General features: G+C 41.2%; 1 protein-coding gene across 3 annotated transcripts; it reads right to left on the bottom strand.

Annotated features, from left to right (window-relative positions):
- Positions 1 to 213: 213 nt before the first annotated feature.
- Positions 214 to 12174, bottom strand: SLC25A51 (solute carrier family 25 member 51). 3 transcript variants are annotated; one of them, XM_036262029.1, is made up of 4 exons: positions 12123 to 12174; positions 3790 to 3841; positions 3130 to 3344; positions 214 to 2190 (listed from the first exon to the last, which is right to left on the bottom strand). In XM_036262029.1, the coding sequence occupies exon 4, from the start codon at positions 2144 to 2146 to the stop codon at positions 1256 to 1258; it is 891 nt and encodes a 296-aa protein (XP_036117922.1). In that variant the 5' UTR covers positions 2147 to 2190; positions 3130 to 3344; positions 3790 to 3841; positions 12123 to 12174; the 3' UTR covers positions 214 to 1255. The 3 variants fall into 3 exon arrangements, with proteins under 3 accessions (XP_036117922.1, XP_036117919.1, XP_036117920.1); XM_036262026.1 differs by lacking the exon at positions 3130 to 3344; XM_036262027.1 differs by lacking the exons at positions 3130 to 3344; positions 12123 to 12174 and adding an exon at positions 11629 to 11753.
- Positions 12175 to 13031: the final 857 nt, after the last annotated feature.

Here is a 13031-nt window from a genome sequence, read left to right as displayed (position 1 = left end):
AGCTTTTTCCCCTCCCCCAAAACATTTAGAAACCAGAAAAAAGTCTTGAGATCCTATTAGATTTCCAAAATAAAATTTTATGAAAGTGTTTTTTAAAAAGGAGTTTCAAGAGCCCACCCAGTGTGGTTCAGTGGATTGAGTGTCATCCCATGGACTGAGAGGTCCCTGTTTGATTCCTGGTTAGGGCACATGCCTGGATTGGGGGTTCGATCCCCAGTACTGGGTATGCAAGAGGCAGCTGATCAATGTTTCTCTCTCTCTCCCTTAAAAAATCAATTAAAAAAATTTAAATGAAAAAGGAGTTTCAAGAGAATTGAACACTTGAATAAAACAAACTACTACCCAAAGAGGGAAAAAAAACCAAATCTGTTTGCTAAATTGGCAACAATAATTCAAAGAAATTGAGCTAGAGAGGGTTTGATCTTTATGCAATCAATATGAAACTTAATAGGACATGCCTGTGACAAAATTTAAGTTTCCCCATCTTTTGGCAATGAAATAAATGAAATTAACATAAGGATATTTTGGACAGGTTTATGATCACATTCAGAACTAAACAGAAAACTTTCAAATCTAGAAAGCAAACGGAGCTTTCATTAGCTGCTGGAGTCTACCATGCCTAAAGAGAAACAACTTGGATAATGACTATCCTAATAGGTGCCTTGTTTAAAAACCAATACAAGCAATTTATCATGAAAAGCCTATGCCTATTAAGCTCTTTTCTTCTCTGTCCTGCTCCTTTGTCCTCCAGGGTCTATGCTTAAGTTTAGGAAAGACTACCCTTCGCAACAACTCCTAAAAGGAGAGAAGCAAAAAGTGGAGTAATGAAAGTAAGCCTGAGAATTCAAGGGGCCCTAAGAGCCTTTTCTCTGGCTGGTCATGGCCACTTACGTTTACAGAAGGTTTAAAGATTTTTGGGGGGGCGGGGGGGAGAGAAAGCCCATCTTGGCTATTAGTTTCTTTGTCAAAAGCCATCCATTAGAGACAGCTATTAACCAAGAAATTAGCTTAAAGTTCTCAGGTAATTATTAGAACAAAACACAAAACAAAACCCAAAAAACAAAAACCCTTAAACTTTCCTACTGAAACCTTTTATTCTGAATTTGTTGGTGCTTAAGAAAACAGCTTTGCCCATGATTCACTGTGCCCTGAACTTAAGACACCAACCTATATTTGGCCAATCAGGAACTAGGCCAAACTACATTCTTCTTGGAAGGTCTTGTCAGTTAATAAATGGCACTCAACTGATGATTTTTCATGTAACCTTTAACAGGAATTCATAAGTTGCATTGATTATGCCCCAAGAGATGAGGGACCGGTGGTAATTCAAATGGGCACCTCTAAAAAGATTTGTCAGTTTCCTATCTCGTTCTAACCAGATTTTTTGGAAAACCTTGTGAAAAGATTGAAATTCCCCACCAATCTGCGATTGCATGCGAGTTTTTACAACATTAACGGGAAAAAACAAGATTCCCAACATGGCACCCAACAGACCTCCACAGATAAAATCATTGACCAAATGAGCACTGTGAGTTGTTGCAGTAGGCAGATGCTCCTTAATGGGACCCCGAAGGCCAAAAAACAGGACATTGCTGAATCCATTACGAAAAAGAACAGGTATCAAACCTCGATAATACTCTCCAATCCCATGGCATTTCAGTGCCTTGAAAGCCTGATAAGTGTTTGTAAATTTGTCATGATGCTTGTGGTCTTGAAGCAATGTTTGAACTCTTTCCAATGGAGTGAATATTGCTTCTGTTGTCCCTGCAAGTAATGCTGCCATGCTACGGGTTGCAAACTCGGGGGTACTGATATGCTTACGGAGAAGGCAAGATAAATCCTCATACAGACCAAACATAAGTGCCAGTGTAGTTGTCTTCTGCATTAATGGAGGAAGGATTCCGCGATACAGGTTTCGAAATCCATCCCTCCTCAACTGCAGCACTGCATCCCTGGTTTTGATTCCATACAGCTGTTGCCGAAAGAGGACCTTCTGAATGGGAAATGTGATCGCTACATTGTTGAAAGCTGCACAGCAGCCACACAAATAATGTTTCATTTCACCAACATCTGTAATATGAGGTGATATATCTTGTTTTGAAGATGTTATGATTGGTGACCTCTTTTTATGAGCTTCTGAATCCATCACGTGGCTTAAGATGTTTCCTCTTCATGAAGGATTTTTTTAACCTAGAAATAATGACAATAGGCAAACCTTTAAATACAGTGTTAAACACATGGATTATTTCCCCTAGTCCTTCCTCCAATTTCTGGACACTATTACATTTTCCCTTCTAGATCAGAAGTTCTCCAAGCCTTTTCAGGGGATCCCTAGAGGTCCCTGAGATCCATTCCATGGTCCAGGAGGTCCTCCCTGTTCCAACTACATACTAAGTGAGGCTGGATTTTCTATATATACTTCAACCAAAACAATTTACAACAGACTGAATGCAGAAGCAGATATGAGACCCTACCTTTTAAGCCAGACATTAAAGAAACTTGCAAAACTGTAAAGCACGTTCTTAATTTTTTTCAAAGCTATTTTTCATGAAAATATATTTATGTTAACATATAAGTTTATCACTGTTATTTTTAAGTAAATTAATATTTAAATTTTTTGTTTTAATTTCTAAGGCCGCAAATCTTTATATAAATAAAGGCTCTTGGGAACCACAATCATTTTTTAAATATGTTTTTATTGATTTTAGACAGAGAAAAGTATAAAGGCCCCACAGAGGAAGGGGTCATTAACTAGATGTCTGGAGGGAATGACAGGGCAGGCTGGAACCTTGGGCAGGGCTCTGAATGCTATACATCCTATGTATAGAAGGGTGAAGCACATTTTAGCTAAAGGTGTAGGTCCTGTCTCAGAGGAGTAGCAATATCATTCATGAGGAATCACAAGTCTCCCTTTAGCTTCAGGGATACATTCCAAGACCACTCAGTGAATGCCTGAAACCACACACAGTACCGAAGCCCAAATATACTGTTTTTTCCTATACATACCTATAATAAGGTTTAATTTATAAATTAGGTACAGCCAGAGATTAAAAATAATTATAATAATATACTGGTAATAAAAGTTATGTGAATGTGGTCTTTCAAAATATTTTATTATACTGTGCTTACCTTCTTGTGATGTGAGATGACAAAACGCCTGCATGAGATGAAGTGAGGTGAACGACGTAGGCACTGTGATGTGGTGTTAGACTACTATAAGGGTTACTTGAACACAGCACTGTGACACTGTGAGAGTCAATCTGGTAACTGAGAGGCCTACTAAAAGACTAATGTGTAAAAGAATATACAGTGTAGATGCGCTGGACAAAGGGATGATTCACGTCCTGGGAGAGAGACAGCATGAGATTGCACTGTGCTACTTGGAAAAGTGCATGCTTTAAAACTTATGTTTACTTCTGGAATTCTCCACTTAATATTTATGGATTTGGTTGGTCATGATAACTGAAACTGGGGGACTACTGTACTTGAGTTATGTCCTGCTAGAGCATAATATGGGTAGGAGATGGATGGGTGGCAAATGAGAATGGAGAATCAGGCCAGGACCTGTTAGGAAGAAGATCCCAAGTCCCTCTGACACTATGTACTATTTTTTTCCTTCCTCATGTGAAGCAAATGGAAACACTATTTTCCTTAACTAAGTCACATCAAGATCTGTGTGTCCTTTTCCCTGAAGACAGACTATACTAGGAAAATGTAACACTGGCCCAAAGCCTCTTTGGAGTTCCGGCTGGCTTGCTATCACGTTTCTATTAGGAAAGATAAACTTACCCTCAGTTGTTTAGAATTATGACTGGATACCACTGCAGGCCCAAAGTCTGCCCTAAGGAAGGTAATAAAAAGGGTCAGGAAACTTTTCTCCCCATCAAGTCCTTGGTCATACCTACAGATTTTGACAGATGCCAGTGATCCAACCTTTCACTGTCCACCCCCACGAGCACCAAAACACTGTTCATGAAAGAAACCTCATTTTTGGAAGAGGGCTAGGAGGGCTAGAAGCAGTGGGACTTATATCTAAAGGCTGCTTAGCATGGATGAGGAACAAAGGGACAATAAAAAGAGTCCCTGACAGATGCCCAATAGACACATGAAAAGGTGCTCAATGCAAATTAAAATCACAATGAGATATCACCTTACACCTGTCAGAATGGCTATCGTCAATAAATCAACAAACAAGTGTTAGGGAGGATGTGAAGAAAAGGGAACCCTCTGTGCACTGCTGGTGGGAATGCAGATGGTGCAGCCACTGTGGAAAGCAGTTTGGAGTTACCTCAAAAAATAAAAAATTAAACTGCCTTATGACCCAGTGGTTTCCCTTCTGGGAATTTATCCAAAGAAACATGAAATGTTAATTTGAAAGAATATATGTACCCCGATGTTCGTTGCAGCGTTATTTACAATAGCCAAGATTTGGAAGCTGCCCAAGTGTCCATCAGTAGATGGGTGGATACAATAGCTGTGGTACATTTAAACAATGGAATTGTAAAAAGGAAGAAAATTTTAGCCTTTGAGACAGCATGGATAGACCTGGACAGCATTATGCTCAGTGAAATAATCCAGTCAGAGAAAGCTAAGTACCATATAATTTCAGTCATACATGGAATTTAATGAACAAACTGAAATACCAAGCAAAATAGACACACAGAAAACAGGCAGACAGCTCTGGTGGGGGCATGAAGAGATTGAGGAAAAAAAAAAACCCGAACTCATGGACAACAGTATGGTGATTGGGGCGGGTGTGTGTGTGTGTGTGTGTGTGTGTGTGTGAAAGAGGGCATAGAGAGGATAAATGGTGATGTTAAAATTAAAACAGAAATAAAACTATCCCCTGGTATTCTAAAAATTTTGTTCCAATGCAATTACTTATTTTTTTGTTAATCCTCACCCAAGGATATTTCTCCACTGATTTCCAGATAGAGTGGAAAGGGGGTGGGGGGAGGGAGGGAAGAAAGGGGAGGAGAGGGGAGGGGGAGGGGGTGGGGGAGAGCTAGAAACAGGAATGTGAGAAAGACACATTGAGAGGTCCCTCCTTCACAACCTGAACTTTACATGAACCTGTTTTTACCTACTGCAGCATCAGAATACAGTTTATTACCTAGTGGGTCTTCCCCTTCTACTCTTCCTATTAGAATTATCAGATTTCCAGGCTCTTACACTTTTCCAGGTAAACTTCAGTGTATTTTTGTCATATTCCTCCCCAAAAGCTTGTTATAGTGAAGTGACTTTAATAAACTTGAAGAACTTTTTCAAAATTGAACCTTACTTCATAAGGATATAATGTCTTATTTGTATCTTCTAACAAACCTTAGTAGAATTTGAATATTTATGTTTAGGTATTTTACCTTTCAGTCACTATTATGAATGGGCTGTTTCCTTTCAATTAATTTTTTAACTGCTTTCTATCTGCATATGAAAAAGCTACCAATTCTTGTGTAATAAAGTTAGAACCAGCCAATTTACCAAATCTATTTCTCAGTTTTTTGTGGATTTGCTTTCACTTCCACTATATAATAATATCACAAATAATTCTGCCTTCTCCTTTATAATATGTATCTACCTTTCTTCTACCTTATTGGATTGGCAAATACTTACTGAATGAAATTGAATTATGGTAATAGTGAATATCCTGATATTTTCTTGACATCTGTGGGAACTTTGCTAGGGATTACGTGTTAAGTATGATGTCGGCTTTTGGTGTGACAGACACACAGAGTTCTTGTAATCCAAGTGTTCAAAATTCAAGTCCTAGCAGTTTCTAATTTACACAGGGAAACCAGTTATCATGACACAAAAATGTTCCCACTCAAGTAACCTTCCCCGTTTACTGCCTATCCCTACCAATCTTTAGGATTGTGTTGCAAATATAAAGTGAAGCATGTCTTCCCAGTGCTGTAATTTCATCTGACAAATTATGCTAAAAATTCCAAAACTTCATTCTGCATTCATTCTAAGATCCGCAATTATACTTTAAGCCCCGCCCACCACTATTTACTAGGAAATTATGTTTCCTATTAAAAATGGATTCAATTTTTCTAGTAGTAATGATCAACTGAGAATAGGGACTCTTAAGAGTTTTCAAACATGGAACGAGAATATGCATTATTCCTGTTTTACTATAGTTCAGCCATGTCTACCCCTTCCCACAAACACCAAATCAGGAATCTACCTTGAACTTCGGTCAAATGTTTTTAGGAAGTAACTGAGATGATCGTGTGGCACTGGAGGCAGAGCCAGTGTAACTTTTCTGAGTTATAGCTAATTGCCTGGGCTCAAATCTTAGCTCCACCACATATGAACTATGTGACCTCAGCAAGTCACTGAACATCTCTATGGCTTAGTTGCCACGTTTATAAAATCCGAATGTTACCTACCTCATAGGCTGGTTAATTAACTGAGTTAATACATGTAAAGCACTCAGGAGTCTAGAACACAACAGGTGCTCAACAAGGATAAACTATCAGCATGCTTTTTGGTAATTATTCTCCCTTGCAACATGGGTATAAATCCTACTTGGCCATGGAGAAATACTCTTTTAATGTATTGCTAAATATCATTGTCTAATATTCTATTTCAAAACTTCACATCACTATTCATAACATATAAAGTTTTCAATTTATTACCATCATCATGGCAAGTTCAGGGTCAATGTTCCATTGGTTTTGTAAAAAAAAATCTTATTTTTCCTTATGATGAACAATTTAAATCTTATCAAAATGATCCTTTCCTTGAAAGTTAAAAAAAAATCCCCCTACAGAAGGAGAATATAGCCAATACTGTGGTATGTTTGCACAGTGACATGCTTATCAGACTTAGTGAGGTGATCACATTGTAAGGTATATAAATGTTGAATACTGTACACTTGAAACTAATATAACATTATATACCAACTATACTTAAATGAAAACAAAACAAATTCACCTGTAACACCATCTGGGCCTGGTGTTTTGAGGAATGGTAGCTTTTTTGTAATGTTCTCAATTTTTCCCATTGTTAATGATCTGTTAGGTTCTCCTGGAGTCAATTTTGATAACTGAATTTCCCTAAAAAAATTTTTCTGGTTTATTTATATAATCTTATAAAGCTCTTTCTATTTTAAAAAATACTTCCAATCTTATGTACTTCTCTTCCCTTTTATCTTACGCAGGGTAGTCAAGTTATCTAGTTTACATTCCTCCCATCTTGGCAAAGAACCAATATTTGAATTTTCCAATTTTACTATTTTTTCCATTTTTAAGTTTTGTTTTTCCTCTTTATCTTTTCTCCAGCTTTGACTATGTTTACTTTATTCTAACTTTTTTTAGTTAGATGTTTATTTTTATTTATTCTTTGTTTCATAATTTTAAATGTTTAAGGCAATACATTTTCCTTTCAACAAAACTTGGTATTACTTTTTAAGATATTTGATGGAGAATTTTGGTCTGATGGTCACCTCTCCATCTGTGCCATCTCCTATTTCTTTGCCATGGTGACTTTGATTTGGAATGACTGTATATGCACCCTTTTCCAGAATCCAAGTTTGTGTTGGCTTTGAGCGTCATATATCATTCTTTTTTTCCCCCTTTATTGATTTTAGGGAGAGGGAAAGAGAAACACTGATGAGAGAGAACATTGACTGGCCACCTCCTGCATGCCCCCACTGGGAATTTGGCCCACAACCTGGGCATGTGCCCTGACTGGGAATCGAACCGGCGACCTCTTGGTGCATGGGTTGATGCTCAACCACTGACTGGGCTCATATCATATTTTCTTTATGTTCAGGAGAAGAGCATCTCTCTCATGGCCCACAGGAAAGATCCTATAGGAATGGAACCTGATATCTGGCAACTGTCCTCCTGTTTCAAAAGTGCAGTGACATATACACCCTCCTCAAGCTGACCTTCATCACTGAAAGAACAAAGCAAAAGTGCAAAGCCAGGTTTATCAAATCTGTTGCTAAGTTTTTTGCAAACAGTATATGCCAGTCATGGATGCATATGAGCATAAAGTAACCAGGCTCTATGACATTCTCACCACAGAAAGAAAAACAGCAAATTCTAAAAGTAGCCATCTTTTCTGCTAGATCGTACTGAATCACAGCGGGAGGGTGAAAGAAACAGAACTTTAAATGGACACAGTAAAAAATGTTAAAAGTGTCCATTTTAGCCTGAAATTTTAGTCCATTCTGGATAAACAGAATTTTCTAGCACAGATATGAGCTGAAATTCTGATCCCTTCTCCTTGGTCTGATTGTGTTGTTTTGACTTGCTTTTCTGGAAAAGCATTTTTGCTAAAAGCTACAGACTTCCTTCTTCATATCTAGCAGTACTTCAGTACTTTATATAGTATAGCACTGTGCCATGCAGCATCTGAAGACTCAGTTTTTAGAAACTGTTAACCAGTTGCTGACTTTGTGTTAATTTGTTTCAACAACTGTTTCACTTAATTCAGGATATAACTTCTTCTGTATGACAGTTTCCCTTCACACACACTTTTTGTGAGTGTGCATGTATATTGAGAAAATTAAAAAAAAAAAAACACATACAAAACACACCTTTTTAATTTGTTTATAAACAGACCTTCTCCCTGTTACATTCTGTGCTCTTAACCAAGTAAAGAAGCCAGTGGTGCCTGGCTGGTGTGGCTCAGTGGTTTGTGAATCATCCCACTGACTGATAGGTCCAGGTTTGATTCCCAGCCAGGGCACATGCACAGGTTTTGGGCTTGATCCCCAATAGGAGGCATGTGGAAGGCAGCCCATCCACAGTTCTCTATCATATGGATGTTTCTGTCTCTTTCTCTAAAAAATCAATGAAAACGTATTAAAAAAAGAGCCCGACCAGTGTGGCTCAGTGGTTTAGCATCAACCCCATGCACCAAGAGGTTGCTGGTTCGATTCCTGGTCAGGGCACATGCCCAGGTTGTCGGCCAAATCCCCGGTGGAGGGGCGTGCAGGAGGCAGCCAATCAATATTCTCTCTCATTGGTGTTTCTCTCTCTCCTTCTTCCTTCCTCTCTCTCTAAAAAAAAAAAAAAAGCCAGTGGCATTTTTAGTTTAAAAAAAAAAAAATTCTATAGATGCTCCAGAAGTTTGACAGAGTAGAGTTTGATAATTATTAATCACTTAATTTTCTCTCTCTCTTTTTTTAATCCTCACTAGAGGACATTTTTTCATTTTTTGTTCAGATAGAGTAGGAGGAGGGAAAAGAAGAGAGAGAGAGAAACATCGACGTAAAAGGGACACATCAGTGGCTGCCTTCCACTCCACCCCAACAAGGGCGGGGACAAACTGCGACCCAGGTACATGCCCTTAGCGGGAACCGAACCTGGGTCTCTCTGGACAGCAGGCCGATGCACTAACTGCTGAGCCAAACTGGCCAGGGTTAATCACTTAATTTTCTTATATCCTTACTTCTTACTGTCTCAGCTGACTGATATGAGTTTAAAACTTTTGTTAGTACTATACTACAACTTAGCATAGAAATGCTTTATATTTATGTAATGCTTTGTTACCTTCAGTTTCAGAAATAGACATTATAATCAACAAAAATATTCAGATTAAGGTACATAAGATTACAGAATACATTGTCAATTTGTGAATGAACATTTTTTTATTATTTGTACATAGTAAACACAACATATTTTAAATTCTAAAGTTGCCACCTACCTACAAGCTGTTTAAGTATACATTCCTTGATAATACAAAGTTATTTGTGCACTTGCACAAGATTTTGTCCATGTTAATTTTGAATTGTTACTGAAATGGTACTAGCATTATTATTATTATGTTTAAATCCTTATCCGAGAACATTTTTGCATTTATCTTCAGATAGAGCGGGAGGGAGAGAGGGAGGAAGAGAGAAACATCATGTGAGAGAGACACATCGACTGGCTGCCTCCCACACGACCCCAACAGGGGCCGGGGACAAACTGCAACTGAGATACGTGCCCTTAGTGGGAAATGAACCCAGGTCTATCTGGTCCGCGGGCCCACACTCTAACTGCTGAGCCAAACCGGCCAGGGCGGTACTAGCATTACTTTATAAAATTTTGCAAAGTTACTTCATCCAGTTTGTAATGACTCTTAGTAATATCAGGCCTGTTATTAAACAGAAAACAGTGGCTAACAGAAGTTAGCAAGTCATTTATTGACCATTGTATTGAACTACTTTAAGAAATTTAAAGAACATTACTGTATGTACACTTAGGATCTCAGATTTTAAAAATGATAGGCCTGGCCAGTTTGGCTCAGCAGTTAGAGCGTCGGCCCAAGGACCAAAGTGTCTCGGGTTCAATTCTGATTAAGGGCCTCAGTTTCGGTTCTGTCCGGCCCTGGTCGGGGTCGTGCAGGAGGCAACCAATGGATGTGTCTCTCTCATTGATGTTTCTTTCTTTCTTTCCCCTTCTCCCCCACGCTATCTGAAGATAAATGGAAGAATATCCTTGGGTGAGGATTTAAAAAAACAAAAAACAACAACAAAAATACAGGCCTCAACACGTGAAAAAGGAATGTAATGAACCCCAGACTTCACAGATTTAAAGCTTTCCCTCTAATTTCATCCTACACACCAGGATGGTGTGAACAGGTTCTTAATTTAGCAACAGAAGGAAAGACAGTGTGCACAGCATCCTGGGGAAGCGGAAGTTTAGAATTTTGCGTTTATCTATATTACGAACATAACTAAATTTCTTTGCTAAATTGATCTTGTTTTAAATTCTTTAACATGGATAACTGTTTTGCCAATTCATTGCAAAATTTATTTACCAGAGTTTTACACTCCCTAAAACACTTAACCTATCTTAACATTAGGAAGTGAAGTTAATGGAGTTGACTTTCAAGCAACTGCAAGTATCACATTTTTATTGCATAAGAAAACAGTGTAAAGTCTAAACACTGTAATTTACAGCCCGCTTAGATAAACAAGACTAAGATGTGATCCCAGCACAAAGGTCTTTGTGCAAAACTGTGGAGAAGGCAACTGTAATTCTCGAAGGATGTGAACTCCAGTTCCCTGGTCTGACTCAGCATTCAGAACAAGATCAGCCTGGGTTCTAGTCCTAGTATGACATTGTCTTGCTACTACATGTACACAGTAATGTCTATAATGTAAAAATCCATTCTCTGGGCTTACTTTAATCTACCAAAGGAGAAATAAAGTAAGTCCACTCCTCTAGAGGTAACATCGTGTGAGTTTTCCCTGAGACGCACTGAGGGTGACTCCCAAGTGCCTAACCTGTGCTTTAGAACCACTAGGGAACATGACCACTCCTAGCACCTTTTCATCATGGAATCCTTTCAAAGCATGGGCAGAGGAAGCTCAAAGTGGCAAGGTCACTACACATTTAAAGAGCTCCACAGCTTACTGGTAGAGAAATAGAAGGTGTGAATTAAGACCAGCAGTGTATAGCTGTAAGAGGTAAAATAAAAATTATGCTGAAAGGGTAACTATAGTTGAAGCATCGACATGCTACATCTAGCTAAGCTTAATATCAAATAATCAGTACAGAGATTTATATTAACAACACTGTCCTCCCCCCCCCCCCCAAAACCCTTGTTTGTACACTGAGTTTCGCACAACACGATGCAACATGGTGTCGCAGAATAAGCATTGTCTGGCCGTGTGGCTGAACTTACCTCTCTCCAGGCGTCCATTTGGCCAATCTGTGAGAAAGGGAAGGGCAGGGAGGCGAGGGGGTTGGACAGGAATGCCCCTGCAGTCTACGACATGCAACAGAGCCGGGGGTCCGGGTCCCTCCACCATCCCAGCGCCGCCCTTCTCCCAGGGCGCGGGCAGAGTGGCCCTTCCCCGCCCTGCGCTTCCACGGCGCTCCGAGGCGCCTCCCCGCTCAGGGCGCACCCGCACTAACACAGCCTCCTTCGCAGGAAAAGCTCGCTCCGGCGCCAGACGCCGTCCTGCTCAGTGAAGCCCCCCGGCAGGCGGGGAAGGCGGGAGCCGCGAACCTCGGAGCGCAGACCCGAACCCGCGCGGGGGGGGGGGGGCACGCAGTGCGAGCGCGCGGAGGGCTTGGGAAGTGCGGCCTCCTCAGACCCTCCTTTGTGCTTCCCCGCCCTCCGCACAGAGGCCGAGGGTTACCCCGTGCTTCCCCTCACCTGCTCCTCGCACTCACCCATCGCGTCGGGCGCCCGGCTCCGCGCCCGGCTCCACGCCCGGTAGCCGCCGGCCGGTAGGTCGGCGAGCGAGCGAGCCCGCGCAAGCGCAGACCTTGACCGACCCCAGTTCACCGGGCGTTAGTGACGCGCTTGCGCCGTCTGAGCCAGATCACGTGAGGGAGATGCCGCCACCACGCCCCTCCCTTAAAACGGCGAGAAGCAGGTGACGCCGACCTTCTCCTGCAGTAGGTTCGCCGCCGCAGGGCCAGTAGAGGGTCACCCATCACGTTAGTCGTGAGGCATGAGGCCTTCGTTCACCAAAACACCGTGCCCATGGCACCGTACGGTGGCCTTGCCGTGCCACAAACAGCCAACGCTTTCCCTAGCGTGCAGCCTGCGGGAGCACCAGTGGGACTTGCTAAGATTGGCAGGCTGTTGCCGTGAGGGCTTGGAAGTGCCCCCCCTCGCCCCCCTTTCTAGCCTTGGTTCATCAAACCTATGGAGGGGCCTTTTGACAGCTACCAACGCCACAATTTACAGAACACCTGTGTGTGCTTTAGGACTTACAAGTCACTTAAAAACCCGTTTCCTTTCGGCCTCAGGCAACCTGACGGTCTTGGACTCCAGGGGCAGTTAAAAGGCGGAGGTTAGGTAATAGTCCTGACACTTACTGGCAGTGACCTTGGACAAGTCACTGGGCCCTGAGCTCCAAATTCCTGTCTGAAAAGGAACGCCTGCCTGGCATGCATCCCCTGGCCGTGGTAAGAATTGCTGTACTGGGAATAATGGTCTGATGATAACTTGTAAACTGGAGGACACTCAGCACCTGTGAGGGGTTGAAGGAAACCCGAAGGGTCATTTTAGAGAGGGGAGGCCCTTCGGGAGGCTCAAATATGTAAGCGTATGCACTTCACTTGGGGGCGGGC

This window comes from Molossus molossus, unplaced genomic scaffold (genome assembly GCF_014108415.1).
Source record: "Molossus molossus isolate mMolMol1 unplaced genomic scaffold, mMolMol1.p scaffold_m16_p_14, whole genome shotgun sequence".
Taxonomy (NCBI): Eukaryota; Metazoa; Chordata; class Mammalia; order Chiroptera; family Molossidae; genus Molossus; species Molossus molossus.
The sequence above is the reverse complement of the archived record's forward strand: the minus strand, read 5'-3'. Positions and strand labels throughout refer to the sequence as shown.

Excerpts from the sequence above, each read along its gene's own strand:
- SLC25A51 (XM_036262029.1), bottom strand. The coding sequence starts at position 2,146 with ATGGATTCAGAAGCTCATAAAAAGAGGTCACCAATCATAACATCTTCA.